At 39.9% G+C, this 18,917-nt stretch overlaps 3 protein-coding genes across 3 annotated transcripts; 2 read left to right on the forward strand and 1 right to left on the reverse strand.

Annotated features, from left to right (window-relative positions):
* Nucleotides 1-59: 59 nt before the first annotated feature.
* acaa2 (acetyl-CoA acyltransferase 2) lies at nucleotides 60-8,160 on the forward strand. Its single transcript, XM_083783809.1, has 10 exons — nucleotides 60-215; nucleotides 2,825-2,991; nucleotides 3,328-3,456; nucleotides 4,564-4,680; nucleotides 4,893-5,040; nucleotides 5,407-5,582; nucleotides 6,502-6,631; nucleotides 7,385-7,455; nucleotides 7,543-7,697; nucleotides 7,819-8,160. The coding sequence occupies exons 1-10, from the start codon at nucleotides 200-202 to the stop codon at nucleotides 7,901-7,903; spliced, it is 1,194 nt and encodes a 397-aa protein (XP_083639935.1). The 5' UTR covers nucleotides 60-199; the 3' UTR covers nucleotides 7,904-8,160.
* Nucleotides 8,161-11,176: 3,016 nt separating this feature from the next.
* Nucleotides 11,177-14,219, forward strand: rpl6 (ribosomal protein L6). Its single transcript, XM_083784071.1, has 6 exons — nucleotides 11,177-11,348; nucleotides 11,470-11,568; nucleotides 11,978-12,121; nucleotides 13,583-13,631; nucleotides 13,748-13,932; nucleotides 14,034-14,219. Exons 1-6 carry the CDS (start codon nucleotides 11,199-11,201, stop codon nucleotides 14,184-14,186), a joined length of 780 nt encoding a protein of 259 aa, XP_083640197.1. The 5' UTR covers nucleotides 11,177-11,198; the 3' UTR covers nucleotides 14,187-14,219.
* Nucleotides 14,220-16,014: 1,795 nt separating this feature from the next.
* Nucleotides 16,015-18,532, reverse strand: dynll1 (dynein, light chain, LC8-type 1). The gene is made up of 3 exons (XM_083783631.1): nucleotides 18,424-18,532; nucleotides 17,204-17,346; nucleotides 16,015-16,408 (listed from the first exon to the last, which is right to left on the reverse strand). Exons 2-3 carry the CDS (start codon nucleotides 17,333-17,335, stop codon nucleotides 16,271-16,273), a joined length of 270 nt encoding a protein of 89 aa, XP_083639757.1. The 5' UTR covers nucleotides 17,336-17,346; nucleotides 18,424-18,532; the 3' UTR covers nucleotides 16,015-16,270.
* Nucleotides 18,533-18,917: the final 385 nt, after the last annotated feature.

Raw genomic sequence — 18,917 nt, forward strand, 5'->3', positions numbered from 1 at the left:
ATTACTTTATTTAGCAGACGGAAAAACGTTTTTTGTCGAATCTTATTTTCAGTCTGTAAAAATACACTTCAACTTTATTTAGGCGAAAGGTGAAGGCGTATTTACTAGTCGTCGAGTCGACCCTGTTTAACGTAGCCTACACTTCATTTTTAAGTCTAAAGTCTACTTTATTATACATTCATAGACTGGAATCAACATCATGTCGCTTCTCAGAGGTAAACTTAATTTTTTTTACAGGATCCCGACATAATGTGATGATTTCTTTGTGCATTCATTTATCAATGCATAATTACATTTATAATACAAAACCAGAGACCTGATGCCAACATTATATTCAAATCTAAACATTATCTGCATGATGTTAGCCATGATGGTTCACATGACGCTCGTACTTCAGTTATGTTTCAGGGCTAGCATGATGTATGATTTTGGAAATAGGGTAAAGGTGACTTTTCTTTTTACCCTTCTGAATTCTGATCTGAATGAACTCTGATCATAAACCCCTTTGAATCCATGTTTCTGAGAAAGATCTGTCAACTTTCCAGTTAAATTAGTTATTATTAATCTCCCTGTTCCTTATTTTACTTAAAAGACACAGTGGATGGGGTTTTTGTCTCTTGTTTGGAATTGTCAGTTTGACAAACTACAGCTCTGGTCCTAATGCTATGGAGAGCTAACAAACTACTAGCATGTTCATATAGCACAGCAACAACTAAATAATGTAACATTTGTAACTTTTATGAGATGATGATGATTTCTTACACATACATGGTATATCTGATCATCAAACCAGTTACATTTATGAGCTGGTTGGTTGTTGTATCTCACATACATGGTATATCATTAAATCTGAGTGCTAATATGCACTAGCTGCCAATTGTTTGCACACTAAGCTATATTCAAGGTTCAAGCTTCAAGCGTGTTTATTGTTACATATACACTACAACTGCAGCTGGTGTAATGGATGTTTTAGAATGCCAAATTGATTGAATATATTTATTATTGTGTATTTCTCATTCAATGCTATTCAGCCACTTTTCACAGCATCCATGCACTAATTCTAACTTGACTGCAGCTGTCAATCTAACAGCTGATCTGACTTCTCCATGCTTACTATCACTCTGTCAGCGAATGTATACTACTACTATTTGTGTGTTGCCCTTATCTTTAGTGCAGATCCTTCTATGAACATTATATTATATGAACAGCATCTCTGTTAGAGAGGACTATAAGAACGGTCTGAGATTGGGATGTGAGGCCAGGAGGCTTGTGCCTATGATCTCACATGTTGTTCTTCTGCCTGAAGGCTCATTCATAGTCTGGATTTTTGGTGGTGGAGTGACCACCGAACTACAACATGACGTCACAAGCCGCGGTGAAGAGCAAACCACCGCCACCGTCCCAGCCCTTCTCTCTGTTTTTACTCACCACCGCTCAACGTTATTTCAGCTCCGGTGGTCACCTCACCACCGAAAATCCAGACTATGAATAGGCCTTCAGTCTTCATAATACATTCTCCCAACACTTCACCCTGAATGGACATTCATATTTTCCATTACACTAGTGGTAGCTATGAGTGGTAGCTGTAAATTCCTCTTAAACAGTGTGGATATTGATAACAATTCAAAATAATAACTAAAAAAGAAGTTCCTGCTGAAACTGTGTGTGCTCACTGAAAACCTGCAATGTATATCATGTACAGTAGAAATTGTAGTAAAGCTGAAGAAAAATATGAATATATAGAATGTTAGCATAGATGAAGACATTGAACTTGAAAAAGTTCGCTGCGGCGAGTTGATATACCGGCGAGTTCTCCGGTATTCGACGATAGGATCTCCATGTATGTGCATAAAAGGCACTCAGACATTACTCATGCCGGCAGGCTAAACCTGGGAGATAAAACAAGCTGTAATGACGCGCAATAAAACTGATAAAATGATTCATATCCAAACAAGCTCAAAGTTTAAAATGTTTATATAGCTCAGTGCACCAAATATTACAATACAATAAATATATATATATGCAATAAATATGTGCAAAGAATCCAATAAATAACAATCAAAACAGTGAGCAAACAAAACGTGAATGAATCAAACTAATCAAAGTATATGTGCGGTCAACAAAGTGTTTAAACAGTGTGGATATTGATAACAATTCAAAATAATAACTAGAAAAGCAGTTCCTGCTGAAACTGTGTGTGCTCACTGAAAACCTGCAATGTATATCATGTACAGTAGAAATTGTATTAAAGCTGAAGAAAAATATGAATATATAGAATGTTAGCATAGATGAAGACATTGAACTTGAAAAAGTTCGCTGCGGCGAGTTGATATACCGGCGAGTTCTCCGGTATTCGACGATAGGATCTCCATGTATGTGCATAAAAGGCACTCAGACAGACGGGCACAACGGATACTAACGAAGCCCCGGCACTATAACTGAGACAAATTGGTCGGATAGGTGGAGCAACATACTCTAGGTGTGACAAATACAAGCATAAATAACAGCATAAAGCTGAACATTTTGAAGTTTGAACTAGAGTTCTAGCACAAAGTATGTGGAGCGAGTCCGCAATAAGAAAAATTGTTAAAATAGGAATAAGAAAAATAGCAACACACAAATAGCTGTAACTTCATATGAAAGTGTCAACCAAACTATGCATTGTGAGCTTGTAGATCTGCGGTTTCTGCTATTTTTGGAAATTCTTGAAAAACCGATGATCATTTCATGACGAGCTCAAAATAGGGACGCGGTGGACACCAGATTGAATGTGGTTAAACAACATACACACATTTCTTCAGATGCTGTCTCTGTCTCTCATCAGGTGTATTTATTGTATCTGCCAAGCGCACTCCTTTCGGTACGTATGGTGGTGTGCTGAAGGACCACAGTGCCACTGATATGGCTGAGCATGCTGCCAAGGCTGCCCTGGCAGCAGGGGGTGTGGCCCCAGAACTCGTCAACAGTGTCATTATGGGGAATGTCATGCAGGTACAGTAAATCCAACAGTCAAGTATCAAATTCCACTTGATATCCTTAAAATGTAACTGCTATAGAATGAGATCCAGTCTAGGTCCGGTCTAGTTTTAGGTTAAAATGAATATACCGGTAATCAATATAAATAGTCTTGGTGGCTCAACCAATACGATTATATAACGGAAACCTGCCGTCGTCCAGGTTAGATTTGTAGACTAACTGTGACACCGCCTCTCCTGTCTCTCTCCACTGTTTTATTTAAATGCATTTAAAAATCTATGCATGTGTTCTGATGTTTTGGTCTCATGTTGTTACTCCTGGATTTATGTTGTGCTTATCGTTCTGTTTCAGAGCTCATCAGATGCACCTTACATTGCACGCCATGTGGGTCTCAGGTGTGGCGTGCCAATCCCGGTACCTGCTCTTACTGTGAATAGGCTATGTGGATCTGGTTTTCAGTCAATAATCAATGGTGCTCAGGTAAGCTTCGCCATTAACAGATTCTACAGGAACATTGATAACGCTGTGGCTCCGAAAGAGATTGTTGTCGGTCTGTGTGTCTGTCAACGTCAATTCCTGAACTCACTGTCAATAAGTTAAGGTGTAATCACACTAATACTTGGACATGTTTTCTACTTTAGTTTTTTTTTAAATCACTTTTTAGGTTTTATATGGAAAGTTAAAGGGGCACAGATATGTCATCAGTTAGACTATTTTAAAGCCATGCTGTCTATAAGGAAGTGAATGACTGTCGATTCGGGCTGAAATCTTGCCTAAATATGGAGTTATACATAATAGATATTGTACGTCATAGATGAGTGGTGTCACTCATGAATATTGAATATTTTGGGTCAATTATTAGATTGACTGGCCTAAGAGGAGATGTGGTTGACTACACCCTTCCAGAGAACAACATGTACATGGGGGAATTGGCAGTGACTACACATTAAACTAAATTGGGTTGTATATAACATAACATACATAACCTTTTTAAACCGTTTTGTTGTTTTGAATGTTATGCTATCTATGCTGCTGCATAGATAGCATAACAGGAAGCCAAAACAAAAATAAGTTTTACTCTTTTATGTACCTGTACACAATAAAGTACAACCTTGAACCTTGGGGAGAGATAAACAAAAACAAAGATTATCAAAAGATTATTAAAACAAACAGATTTATTCCACATTCCAGAGACAGTACAAGTACACTACAGGAGTAGTGATAAAAAGTGTTATTTTCAGGTAACTTTGCAGAAGATGTAGTGTATCATACTATCAAAAGTATTATGGTGTGCATGCTCAAGAGTGTGCATGAAGGCTTTTACTGTATACTATTGCTTTACCTATATTGATTGAACACTATTAACAAGTTTGGTAACAGACAGTACAAGTAGTACAGTCAAAGGTTATAATGCTAAAAGGATTGTACTGGATTGTACATTGTACTGAATTCATCAGTAAGATATACATACAATACATATCAGTAAAAGCAGAGGATACTACTACCAAGGTGATGTGGTGTATGTGGTGTGTCTTCCTGTTATAGAGTAAAACCAAAGTTCTGTTTATTATGATACGTTTTCTGTAGGAGATCTGCCTAAAGGAATCAGAGGTTGTCTTGTGTGGTGGATCAGAGAGTATGAGCCAGGCACCCTACGCGGTTCGCAACATAAGATTTGGCACCCGTTTTGGATTTGACCTAAAGGTTTGTGATTTTTTTGTTTGTTGTTTTTGGCAGATTTCCTTAATCTCCACTATAATTGACTCGCTTTTAGGTAATACGTGGTGTATATGTATTATTTAACTCCAACTCTTAACATTGTAATGAAGCATGTCTGTTTCAGACCTTGGCTGAGACAGATGTCTACCAGGCAATAGAAATGTATTTGTATTTAAACGTTTCTGTCTCATTCACAGCTAGAGGACACACTGTGGGCAGGTCTCACGGACCTGCACATCAAGATCCCCATGGGCATTACAGCAGAAAACCTGGCAGAGAAATACCAGATCACCCGAGAAGAGTGTGACAAGTTTGCACACCAGACCCAGCAAAGGTGGAAGGCTGGTCAGTGCAGCTACGTTACTAATAGTTCTGTTGTCAGATTACATACACATATCATCGCTGTCAGGTCTAGTGTCCAAAACTGTTATTTTCAGGAAATGGAAAAAGATTAATCCAATGTAGTTAGTACTCACAAATTCACAATGAAGCTCTTTTGTCTGACGCTGCTGTAGCAAGGCTTTCGTTTACAAAAGAATCATTAAAAGTTTCTTCCCGATAGCAACAATGGAAATAAGAAGCTGTGGAAATATACATACATACTGTATATATATATACATACTGTACATACTACATGTGCGCACACAGACTATTACCGTATCTGCTCTACATTATTTATTTTATTTTTGTTTTTATCTTGTCTATCGGCAGCTCATGAGGCAGGTCATTATACTGCAGAAATTGCACCCATCGATGTGAAAGCCAAGAAGGGCAAGGTGCCTATGACACATGATGAACACCCTCGTCCCCAAACCACATTGGAACAGATGGCTAAGCTTGCTCCAGTCTTCAAGAAGGGAGGAACTGTTACAGCTGCAAACGCATCAGTGAGCACAGAACACTAAATGTTGTGAACTTTCTCATCCCAACAGAACTTTAACTAGAAAAAGTGCCCTTCTGGGCACAGGTCTCCACCAGGATAGGAATGTAGGACATTGCAGCTTGCCTTCATCTGGTGGTTGGATAAAAGGGCAACAAAAGTAAATTATCCACAGATCCGTGCAGTTAGAGGTAAAAACACTTTTCGGCCAGTTATAGCGCCACCTTGAGGCTGAGTTGAAATTGTTCATGTGGCATTTCTTCCTCGGCCTAGTGGGAATGTGCGTGCACAATTTCACGGAAATCACGCAATGTGTTCATGATTTGCAGCATTTTGTTTGAAACTGAGCACTCCTGTGAACTTTGGAAGCCAATCTTAACCAATCAGGATGGAGTCTGAGAAATCTGAAAGACCCGTTTTGTTGAATGGCTCTAGAGAGACTGTGTACCAATTTGCGGACAAAATCTGTAGGTGTACTGTGCAAAAACTTGTTTTGCACAAAGCGGCCTCCTGGTGGCGCTATAACAGGCCGTTCTGGAAGTTTTGGGGCAGAGGTTCATCGTTGGCATCCAGGGAGTGTGTGTGCAAAATTTGGCATTGACCGGGTTAACGGTGCCAGAGATTAGCTGCTCACGGACACACACACGGACGGACGGACACACGGACGGACGGACGGACGGAGTGCAAAACATACTCTCCCCCCATGCCTTCGGCCTGGTGGAGACAATAAAATATTGTTATATTTTTTCACCAAGGCTGTCACATACTGTCTTCCATAATGAACAAAAAGTTGACTTGCCTAACTTATATTAAGGAATTAGAATGTTTGACTTTCACACTGCTATGTGTATAAGATCTTAAATGCACTTTTGCATGATGATATACAGTATATCTGGAAAACACAAATTCTTCTTCCACGTCTCCAGGGAGTATCCGATGGGGCTGCTGCTGTGGTGATTGCCAGTGAGGATGCTGTGAAAGAACATAAACTCACTCCATTAGCCAGAATAGTGGCCTATCACGTGTCAGGATGTGACCCAAGCATCATGGGAATTGGTGAGTCTCTCGTTTGCTATAGTGTTCAAGAAAGGTAGTGGCGGATAGTGTACCGGTCTGGGAATCTATCGTGGGTTTGACTCCCGATCCCGACGACCAGTGTCACTCCTCATCTCTCTCTCCCCATTTCCTGTCAGTCTACTGTTCACTATCAATAAAGGCTGAAAAGCCTAAAAAATGTATCTTTAAAAAGAAAGGTAGTGGCTTCTGAACATGTAACATCATACCCATAATGCATTGCACCAGAGCTGAGTGACAGGGTTTCCACACCTGAGCCGACAGCCGCGGACGTTTTCTCTGTCGGCCAGCTTCTTTTCAGGGTTTTTAGACAGCTGGTGGTTGGAAAAGAAGCTCCGCCCACGCGGCAGGTTGCCGCAACGGCCAGATTCCCGGAAACGCTTGCCTCCACGGCAGTCAGCCGTGGAGGTGGAGCTTAATTTCCATCCACCAGCTGTCTAAAAAAACGGAAAAGAAGCTGGCCGACAGAGAAAACGTCCGTGGCTCTTTGGTAAGTGTGGCAACAGCTTGACGCTGACCTGATTAGAGGTATACCACTGAAATGCTTATGTTTAGGCATTCATTTAGAGATGGTTAGGCATGGGTTTGGTGTGTTTAAGGTCAAGATAGGCCAATGACATTGGTGACCTTAAATGACCAGATTCAGAGCTTGTAAATAAATGTATTGATCTGAATGAAAAATGTATTTTTATTACTGCTCTGTGTGTGTAACTCGCTCTAATCTTTTATAAATAGGTCCAGTTCCAGCCATCACAGAAGCTCTTAAAAAAGCTGGCCTTTCTATCAACGACATGGATCTTGTGGAGGTTAATCTCACCTCATTTACATACATTAATGTTCTGGAAGTGGTTGTGATTGTGAAGGTCATCAGAATCTCCTTTTGCTTTGTACAGGTGAATGAGGCATTTGCTGCCCAATTCCTCGCCGTTTCAAAAGTCCTTGGACTGGACCCAGAGAAAACCAATGTCAATGGTGGAGCTATTGCCATTGGACATCCTCTCGGAGCATCTGGAGCACGCATCACTGCCCACCTGGCTCATGAGCTCAGGTGTCCTTGTTGTTCCCTTCACATATTGTACCCTGTACTGTAGTACATCCCAACGTGTAAAACGTTTCACTCATGCATGCAACGGCTCATAGTAATATCAGTTTTTTCCCCTTTCCTACAGGCGACGAGGGGGAAAGTATGCTGTTGGTTCTGCTTGCATTGGTGGTGGCCAGGGCATTGCCATCATCCTGGAAAACACTCAGTGAAACTACAAACTACTACTGCATGTGCCTTGAAGATGTACATCAGAGAGAAGACCAAGACTACACCGTCCACTCACAGAAGAACATTATATGCAGTTGACCCATACTAAATAACAACAGTGATACATTCAAACTCCTTCTAGTATTACCTCCTATTGATACATTTGTGAAGAGTGCTGGCTGTATTTATTTTGAAAATTACTCACTCCATTTTGCTCAGAAGAGCTATGAACATACTGTGTAAAGGGCTAACTTGTTCATATTGCCTGGATCTGTATGTTTTTTTCTATATGATAAACGTAACCTTACACCATGTTGCGTATAGGTTATGTTTTTTGCAAAGCGAGAGTGGTCTAGCGTCTAGCCAACACCAACTCAGGACTCCTGAATCGCTTCCCTCCACACTGAACTATCTAATGTAGTACCTACTGTACCTACAGGTATTTAGCATCAGGGTCTTGAGTAGCATGTTTTTTTTTTAACTGATGTTGAGGGGGAAACTGTATGTTTTGTGTCAGAGGTTAAAATGCCTCTTGATTTCATCTTTGCCTTAGACTTGTTTATAACGCTACTCTGTTAACAACAACCAGTAAGATGCCAGTAAATGACTATCTGTAATATCTATCTCTGTAAAATAAAATTAAAAAACTGGAATGTTTTAAATCGAATTTACTGTGTTAAACATAATGTTCAGTTAACTATACTACCATGTCAAGGACTGTGCAGTACTGTGCATACACTATAAATAGCCAATTGCCTTTAAAGAATAGCTTTCAGTATATTTAAATATGTTGTATTGTTAGTTATTCTGCCTTGATGTTGCTGCAAAATATGTTTTTAAGGCCTAATTATTATCAATAGCATGAATAATCTTAACAGTAACTGCCGAATGATCTGAATGTATGCAGGTTTAGTTCTCCATGAGCATGATATCTTATCTGTAACGAAGACTCTCACTTCCAGTCATGTCATGTTGTTGGATCTGAGTAGTTGCTCATTGGATATTTAGTCCCCATATATGGGGATATCCAACTAGGACGTTGGGCTATATGACATATGACATGTCTAGTATGACAATCCCTATATTTGGCCCGAACTGACCTAGTGCAGAATAGATATCAGATAGATGTGGTAGAACCATATATGGATAGATCTAACTGGTTTAGTCTTCGTGACAAGCATAGTCGGAGAATATATAACAAGGGTCTGCTTCAGGGAGAAAGCAGAAGTCAAAGCATCCTGATTTAAGTTCTAATTGGACACCACTGCGGCGGGTCCTAATCTAAGTAATCCAGAGCCTTGAGCTATTTTATATATCAATTACCAATCAAATATGGTAAGTTCATTTTAGAATTATGCAGTTTCATTTTCATTCTGAGTATTTCAAAATAACTCAAATAAATAAGAAAGCTGCAAAACAGTCAATGCATTTTTTGTTTACTTTAATATTTTTTGTAGAGTAGGCAGGGGCCGTTGTCCCTGCTGTGCATGATTTAAAAATAATATAAACAATGCAAAAAACAAACTAACTAAAAACTACTACGTTATAAATAATGGACATGAAGGTTTTGTGTGCGCCTTCAAACGTGGTTTATATTGGACTACAAAGACCATGAAAACCTGTTTACGTCAACGCGTCCTTATATACGTAACTTCCCCGGAAGTCTTTCTTTTTTACTAGCAAAGGTAAGAATGACCCATTTCCACACCATTGAAGGAAAACAAATCTGTTTGCATCTCAGATTTTATAGTATCATCACTGTATCCCAACACTGGTAACCTAAAGTATATGTCCTTAGGATCCATTTAAAGTGATTATTGTGTGATTTTATCACATTATGACTATAATAAACGTTAAGTTTATCGCTAGGCCTGCCGGCTAGCATTCAATCGCTCGCGACCCACCGCTAGCATTCTTGCTATCAGGACGCTTTGTAACATTAAACTCGGTTTTTGTCAACGGGTTTGCTAAGTATGAAAGCTGTGATCTACTAACGGTCAACTTTATATTCAGTGTTTGGCTATTTAAAGTAATGATTCAATGTTGTATAATTATGGGCTGCATGACGCTCAAGTAGCGGCTAGCTAATATGGCAGTGGCACTAAGGTACTAGTTAACGCGTGCCTGTGTCATACCAGCCTCAGCATTAGGTGTACATTAGCCCCTTTCGGGACCCTACGTAAAACTTTTTTGATATTTTGTTTAGTTTTACGTTGGGTCCCTGCTCGCTAGTGTATTTTCGTATGGAAATTCCTAAATGCGGATGTGGAGATTCTCTCTAAAATAGGACCCGCGGCATGTGACGCCATTATTTTCCTTGAGTTATTCTGAATTCGGTAACTTTAAGTAGCTATACATCCCGGTGCGAATATCTCCTGTGGCGCGGAAGCCGTTAAGTATTTTTAATCTTTGTTTGACCGATTTGGTCGCTTTATTTCTTCTTGTTTGTTTACCGTTTATTGTACCGCCTCCCGGTGTGCGGTTGGCTTGTGAGGCTACGTCCCTGCCTCTGATCTGCTGTGTCATAGCTATAGCGCCACTAGCTAGCCAGATAGGCGGTACAATGAGGTGTCAATAAACAAGAAGAATCCAAGCTTCCAAATCGGGCAAACATATATTAAAAATACTTAACGGCTTCCGCGCCACAGGAGATATTCGCACCGGGATGTATAGCTACTTAAAGTTACCGAATTCAGAATAACTCAAGGAAAATAATGGCGTCACATGCCGCGGGGAGGCGTTTTAACATGTAAACACGAGCCAGTAAATGTTTTAATCAGGTGGCATGGACGACGAGGAACAGGACCCAATGCACTGGGTCGAACAAATGTCAGAAACTTCAGTAGCATTTGGGTTCTGCTTGGAGGGCTAGGTGTACATGTGGTTTTGTTATTAAAACTGAACGCCGACCGTAAAATGGTACGTGCTAGTGGTCGGTCTTAAATACTTTAAGCTGTTAGGTGAACTCTAATAATACAATGCTACCGTGCTACTACGTGTCAGTGTTGGTACACTAAATATGAGAAATCGGTCTGTACTGTTTGCATGCTGACGCTAGGGTTAATTTGGTTATCCATATTATCAATTGCCATAACTGTTGCATTATGTTTATCTGTTTTTGATATCTACCTTACTTTTATGTTATGATGCTATGCTATCTAAACTGTTGTTCAGCACTTGGTTATTAAATACAAATGGTTATTGATCATTATCTTAAACATAATTGACTGAAAATGTGTTTGCAAACTGACCTTTCAAACTTAAAGCTAATGTTGTATTGTGATTACCCTCCCCCAGATGGCAGAGGGCGACAAGAAGAAGGTTGCCAAGAGGCCGCACTGCAGCCGGAACCCGGTTCTGGCCCGTGGTATTGGCCGCTACTCTCGGTCTGCCATGTTCGCCCGCAGGGCTATGTACAAGAGGAAGACCAAGACCACAGAGACCAAGGTGTGTGTGACACAAAATTTAATGTATATCATACATGCAAAATACTTCATGAGTTACATTTCCACATTTGCTACATATGTGTGTAGTATCTTTATTAAATTAGCATCTTGGTTTTATGCAGCCCGAGAAGAAGCTGAGGGTGAGGCCACAAGCTACCGTTGTCAAGACTGTTGGAGGAGACAAGAATGGAGGCACGCGTGTTGTCAAGCTGCGTAAAATGGTGAGGTTTTTTCAGTTCCAAGTAATTCATCTGTACTTGACATGACAAGTTCCAACGTCTAAATTTAAAATGTAAATCCAATTGTTGTAATGTGAGGAGTTAATTAATATAATAATCTCTGAAATATTGGCATCAAAACAATGAAACATGTTTGTCATTGAGCATGCACCGAAACAATGTGCTTGTTTTGGATTACAAGTTTGAAAATAAGCTACAGAGCACTTTGATCACACTCTGAAGTGGACCCCTCAATCAATTTGAAACATAATTGCAATATACAGCATATTTTCTTGGATTGAACATGTGAACCATGAGTAGTTCAGCATTATTCTCACCTAGGGATGTCAACTTGTTTGTATATATGTGCTAATTGGCCCTTAAAACGACTTCTGTATGTGTTCTACTGTAGCCCCGTTACTACCCAACAGAGGATGTTCCCCGCAAGCTTAAGAGCCATGGCAAAAAGCCCTTCTGCCAGCATGTGAGGAGACTGCGTGCCACCATCACCCCAGGAACTGTCCTCATTTTGCTCACCGGTCGCCACCGTGGAAAGGTAAGGACTCCTTGGGTATACTGTTGGTGCTGTCGACATATTTCTGGGATGTCGTTGCTGTCGAGCAAAAAAAATAGTTTTTGTTTGTCACTAAAGTAGCAAAGATGACCAATTCCACAGTCTTATCTGCAAGCTCATAACATTGCAATGCTGTGTGAGATTGTCCATTTATATTTGGGGTAAGTGGTTTAAGTCAGTCTGTAGTAGGGATGCACCGAAAGGGAAATTCTTGGCAGAATACCGATAATGATTATTATATATATTTTTCCTACCATTGCGGTCATGTCCGTACCTTGCTACCTGATTTATGGAAAAATAAATGGTTATGGCAAAACTTATTTTCTGCTTATTCGGACCGAAACCGAATGGGTCGAATGCATTTTTAGACATTTTCTGCCGAATATTTTCTGCGGCCAAATATTCAGTGCATCACTAGTCTGTAGGTATAAATCTAACAAGATTGCGACTATCTACACTGGATCCCCCCCCCCATTTAAAGAATAGTAAGTTTTGGACATTCAGTGTTTCTACCTGATGGCAACTGTTAACAGAATTGCATGACATTTTGATTTGATGTTGCAATATGTGCTGAGAGATGCAGAAACTATTATCCTCCAATTAGAGTATCAGCAGTATTGAGGACGGCATTGGGTTAGGTTAGGGCCACTTGTATAGCAGGTAGGAGTGAACGATCACACAGCTAAAAAGCTGATGTCATGACTTGAAAGGACAATACTTTTTTTTTTTTTTTTAGATTTTTTTTTTTTGCGGCTTACGCCTTTTATTGATTTTTGAAGGGACACAGTAGGCTGACAGGAAACGGGAGAGAGATGGGGGGATGACATGCAGTAAAGGCCGTGTCGGGTCCGGGAGTCGAACCCGCGGCACACTGCGACTGGATTACCAGTCCGGTGCCCAGACCGTTACGCTACGGCCTGGGCCAGGACAATACTTTTAACCTTAGTGTCGTGTACATTAAATAAATCTTAATTAAACTACAGTACATCAAATGGATTTGGCTGAATCTGACATTGTGAAACAGTTGTGATACACATGCTATTTCTCCCTAGAGTGCCTCTCACAAATGTGTGGGACAATTATGGAGGCATACACAACTGAGCCCACACACTGAATCCGAGTTCAACTGCTATAAACAACATAAATTGTGTCTGCTCTGAAATGAAGAGAACCCTTTAGATATTTTGCATGTGACGTAGAGTTTCTTCCTAAAATACATTTAATTGTATTCTATACACCATATTGCTATCCTATGTCGAGCTCTTATAATTTTGTGAGGCATTAATTCCAGTTTGGTTTGATGTTTAGGGAAGTGATCTGTACAGTAGAGGCACTTAAGAATCCAACGTCACAAACCTTGACTATTGATTGGTAAAATACAGGTCTTAGTAGAGTATGTAATGATGTACCGGTATTAACTGTCTGCTGTCTCCTACATTTCAGCGTGTTGTGTTCCTGCAGATGCTCGCAAGTGGTCTCCTGCTTGTCAGTGGTGAGGACAACTACATTTTCAGTATCTAAATTATTTGTGTGCAAATGTTTATAGTCAAAGGGTTTAGGTGGTTAATGCTGCCACTCTTGACATGTTTACATTTTTAACATCCTCAGGACCCCTTGCCGTGAACAGAGTTCCCCTGCGTAGGGCGCACCAGAAATTTGTCATTGCTACAAACACCAAAGTTGACATCTCTGGTGTGAAGATACCCAGAACTCTGACTGACGCCTACTTCAAGAAGAAGAGGCTGAGGAAGCCCCGTCATCAGGAGGGAGATCTCTTTGATACAGAGAAAGAGGTGAATTATCCACATCTTGAAATACCCATTTGTACCATTGTTTATGTTTACATAGTGTATTGAAACATTACTAATTTCCCATTTCCTATCTCTGACTACAGAAGTACCAGCTGACAGAGCAGAGGAAGGAGGACCAGAAAGCTGTGGACTCTCAGCTCCTGCCTGCCATTAGGAAAATCCCTCACCTGAAGGATTACCTGCGCTCTAGCTTCTGCCTGTCTAATGGTGTCTACGCACACAAGCTGGTTTTCTAAAAGTTATAAATAAAGAGTACTACCGTTAAGTTATATTGGTGGCTATTTATTTTTTTACCCATAACTTTTGAGTTGGCCACTTACTGCAGGCTTTGAGTTTGAATAGTCTCATGAGCCACTGCCTCCCACAATTTTCAAATATGTCAGTCAGCCTGGACCCAGAAAGAATATGATCAGTGGGATAAAGCTGATGTGCTGCCTCCTCCCCGCTTCAGTTTCATAATTACAGTTGCACAGTATGGCTAAATCAAAGCCTATCACTTGTCAAGAAATGGCAGATTCCTTTCTCGGCTTTTAGATGTATTTCGACTCACTGTATTCGGTCAGGTGATTGTGAAGTTGTCTGACGCTTGGTTTGAATAACTTGAAGGACCACTTCACCACTTTTTAACCTTCTTCATATAATGGGTCCTCACTAATAATCATGATAAAATGGCAAGATTTTTTTCTACTCAGTCTGTCTCATAGGAGGGCTGTGGGCAGTTTAGAAACTGTATTCCAGTGACCTAATCATTAGGCAGATTATTATTTAAACATATTTTTTTACAAAAATGTTTAGATTTTCATTATCGTGAGAACGATGGCTTCCATTTTCGCATTGCAACTTTTCAGGACTACAAAGCCTGCAGTTTTTATTAGCTTGTATTCCCCATCGATGTCACTGGAAGACGGTGGCAATGTTTAATTTGCTAGAAATTAAGCTATTAAGTTATGTAATGGCAGTGTTTGAATTCATTGCTTTTATTAACCTAGTTGAAATAAACTGTAGTGGTTATTACAGATATCCATTGGCTTTCTTGGTTCAGGCATTTTACAAATTAACCCATTAAGATCTGGGGTAGATTTTACATGCACATCCACTGAGGTGCTGGACAAATACAGGACTGAAAACAATCCATGGTAAAGCTCCACTGTTTATTCAATGTTTCAATTGATCAAAACGTTTAATCAAACCATTGGAGCAGAGTTTCTTTACCAGTGTTGCATTTTATAAATGCCCAATAGTTCTAAAGCTTTTGTACCAAGGACCCCCAAAATATGTATTTGGTCATGGACCCATCTGAAAGTGCCTTTTAATTTAGAACCACTTAAATCCAAGTTCTGAAAAAGTTGCTATATACACCAGGTAAAATTACATTATTTCTAAGGATGCACCGAAAGGGAATACCAAATATAGGAAACAGTTGGCCGAAAACCAAATGATATTTTTCCTATACCATTGGTCATAAAGCTACCCGATTATGGCAAAAGACATGATTGCAAAACTTAAGTCACCCATTTATGCCGGACGTGAGTTTTCTGAAAAACCTGTTTCTGTATCAGTGGTGGCACCACAGTGGTGCTCAATATTTCATGTCAAGGACCCCAAAATGTATATGTAGTTCCAGGAACTCCAGAAGCAAAGGTTTGTTTAACGTGAAAGTTGCACCAAATTTAAGATTTTCTAAAATAGATCTACAAGCTTGTAGTGCAGCACTGCCACGCTATGAGCTTGTAGATCTGCTATTTCAATAGCTAAAGCATAACGTGCTTAAACACCAAAAGGGGTTCCTGCCCAGTATGGGTTAAAGAATAATCACTATGGGTCATAAAACATTTTCAGTACTTTTGAATGCATTAATTGCATACACTATTCGGTGATATATTTTCGGCTTTTTGGGGCCGAAGCCGAATAGGCCGAAGCTACATTTGCCATTTTCGGCCGAATATTCAATGCACCACTAATTATTTCCCTGTTTTAAAGGGTTAACCGGGCTAACTTCAAATCTCAATTGAATGTGTGGTGTACAACAGTGATTAAAAGAACGACCACTACATAATGCTCCTAGACAGCCAAACCATAATGCTTTAATTAGAAAAAAAATTGGTCACACCTAATGAAACAAAGACAAAAAATAAATACATGTTTCATTTCTCATATGGCCATGGGGTTTTTCTTTTTTTTCTCCTCCAAAAACAAAGTAGTTCAAAGTAGGAAAGCAGCACAGAAAAAGGCAGTGCCCCTTTATCAGGAATGATAGAGCCTTTCTGTCAAAATCAGTCAGTAAATAATGGTCAGTTGGTGTTATAGGAGTGCATTTCTCTTAGCCGGACTTGAACAGCAGAATGGCAACCTGGCCCAAGTAGAAGTAGATGAAATGCTTTGTCTCGTGGGTAACGTAGCTGCCGAAGTTCCTCCCAACGATGCAATGCCAGGTGGGGTTGTACTTCTTATCAAACTCCTGTGAGGGGGAGACCAACAATACCAGTCAATCACCTGTAGCCCAAGTTCCATGCAAAATATTTTGTTAGCTTGGGTATTTTTTGCCATTTCTGAAATGTTCGCATAGATGTTCTCAAAATAGGGATGTCAGGTTTAAGGCTATGACAAAAATATAAATCAAGGCTCTCAAATAGCCTTCATTTTATTATAATTGCCAGCATATGTACAGAGAGTGGTGCCCTTGTGTATATGACATTAATGAACTACCATTGCCATAACAGAACTGCAAATAAGAGGTGAATGACAATTGGATGTTTTTTTTTGTTTGTTTTTTTTAGATATTTTTTTGCGGCTTACGCCTTTTATTGATTTTTGAAGGGACAGACAGTAGGCTGCCAGGAAACGGGAGAGAGATGGGGGGATGACATGCAGTAAAGGCCGTGTCGGGTCCGGGAGCCGAACCCGCGGCACACTGCGACTGGATTACTAGTCCGGTGCCCAGACCGTTACGCTACGGCCTGGGCCACAATTGGATGTTTTGACTAATGCAATACACTGGTTAGTTATGTGCATATAATTAGTATTTCACAATTTAAATAAGCAGGCATAATAGAAATCTTAATTTATTGTTTAAACACTTAAACACAAAATATTTATCGTGTACTCGTATATAACATGTAACAAAGTGTAAAAAATATTGAATCTAAAATCTGTGTTAAGTGTTAATTTATCCATTTGTAATTGAGTACAAATTGCACATGTATGGGTACATTTGGCCTTTTACTGTGCAGGAGTGTGAGTGAATAGTCGTTACCTTTTTGATGTATGCAGCAATGTCTTTTTCGATGTTGTACTTCTCCAGAGCCTGTGTGGCACACTCCACTGCATCTTGCTGCATGTCCTCAGACATATCTGCATTTTTGATCACTGCCTTTCTGTCAGACATGGTTGTTGTTGCTGTGAGAAACCAAAAACAGTAGGGGGCATTAAACTTCACATTAGTGCAGACATGCTACTCACTAGACACTAGTTCTTCACGATACATTTCTGAGCTGGGGATTTTAAAGCTGCCACCATAAAAGCGTAAATTTAGCCAACATGCATGGTAGGGTTGTTAACGTGTTACCTTGGACTGGTATGTTATGTTATGTTATGTTATCAGTTGAATCGGAACAATCATTCACATAAATTGTAGTTTTCAGTAAATGGAAGGGTAGAAAAACTACAGAATAAAAACGGATACATTTGAGGCGTTCTCCCTACTCTTCTGTTCTGTTGAGAATTTTAGACTGCGTCTGTCGTGTAGGTATGACACCTACTGGTTGACAACTAGTAAAGCATGAAACTCATAGCTCATCTCCCCTGACTAAGTAAAGCGGGTGTTGCCGTAGTAGAACAACAGTGGAAATTTGGTCTCATGCGCGAGACCGCAGTTCAATTCAAGTCACGAATCACAGCTTTAAGAAATGCCATTTCATGCACAGAGTAAGCTATAGTTAATGTTACATAATAAGCAACACATGATATCCAATGAAACTGGCCATATACTCGTGTTGCATAACAGTTTCCATCTGCATCACAGCATCTCTACGATGCTCCGTAGTTTCTATGGATACGCAGGAGGACACTTGATCAATCGTATATTTTCTTTAGGTGTAAAATAAAACGCGCACAGTCCTCACACCAGGCTGTATTGCAGATTGCACTGCAACTCGGCAAAACTAAAAAATAAGCAAACACGCGTGTTTAACCGCGTCTCTGCTCAAATAATGCAACAAATAAAGACTTTATTATTTATAGACTTTTAAAATGGCTTAAGACCCTGAGCTGGGGATATAACAGAGAACCACGCCACCGTGCACACACACAGCAATGAATGGACGCAAATATGAACGCGAAACGCTAGCTTGAGCAAAGAAAAAAGGCCATCAATTCACTGACCACATCTACGGACTTGACTGTTATGTATTCAAATGTATATCATTTATAGCTGAAACAAACTGCTATTTAGATGCATATAGATTTTTGATTTACCTATTATATCCTCGTAGATTGCTTGACTTCTTTAAAGAGGCGATTCTTCTCTAAGCGACAACTCCCGCGAAGTGGTTGACACAAAAGTAATGTGGGTGTGTGACTGCCGTAGAATGCTGTGTTGAACATATCCCATTGGCTGCTATTAATGCACTTCGCACTGCCATTGGTCCATTTAGGACTGTCTTCCCTGGTATTTCTGTCAGCATTTTGTTTCCAACCATCATGCCTTGCGTCTATAGCCTCGTTACCCTGACAACCTTAGTAAATAACAATGTTCACGCCTATAGCTATAGCGTCAAAGTCAAACGCTGGCCGCTTCTGATACTGTACAGAAGCAAAGATTAAATTCCATAATATTACACTTTTTAAAGGTGCCTTTTCGTTTCACTGAAGATTGTGACAGTTTAGGGTAAACTGTGATTTACTGTTGATGCTTTATTTGTACAGTATTTCCACCAGCTAATTGAAGAAAGTAGCTTTTCACAAATGAG

Source organism: Protomyctophum parallelum, assembly GCF_964188405.1.
Source record: "Protomyctophum parallelum genome assembly, chromosome: 15".
Lineage (NCBI taxonomy): Eukaryota > Metazoa > Chordata > Actinopteri > Myctophiformes > Myctophidae > Protomyctophum > Protomyctophum parallelum.

Bases quoted from the DNA above. Each gene is read 5' to 3' on its own strand.
- acaa2 (XM_083783809.1), top strand. The intron at 3,457-4,563 runs GTAAGCTTCGCC...CGTTTTCTGTAG, and splicing joins CAATAATCAATGGTGCTCAG to GAGATCTGCCTAAAGGAATC. The intron at 5,583-6,501 runs GTGAGCACAGAA...CCACGTCTCCAG, and splicing joins TTACAGCTGCAAACGCATCA to GGAGTATCCGATGGGGCTGC.
- rpl6 (XM_083784071.1), top strand. From the start codon at position 11,199: ATGGCAGAGGGCGACAAGAAGAAGGTTGCCAAGAGGCCGCACTGCAGC. The intron at 11,569-11,977 runs GTGAGGTTTTTT...GTTCTACTGTAG, and splicing joins TTGTCAAGCTGCGTAAAATG to CCCCGTTACTACCCAACAGA. The intron at 13,632-13,747 runs GTGAGGACAACT...TAACATCCTCAG, and splicing joins TGGTCTCCTGCTTGTCAGTG to GACCCCTTGCCGTGAACAGA.
- dynll1 (XM_083783631.1), bottom strand. From the start codon at position 17,335: ATGTCTGACAGAAAGGCAGTGATCAAAAATGCAGATATGTCTGAGGAC. The intron at 16,409-17,203 runs GTAACGACTATT...TCCCCCTCACAG, and splicing joins TTGCTGCATACATCAAAAAG to GAGTTTGATAAGAAGTACAA.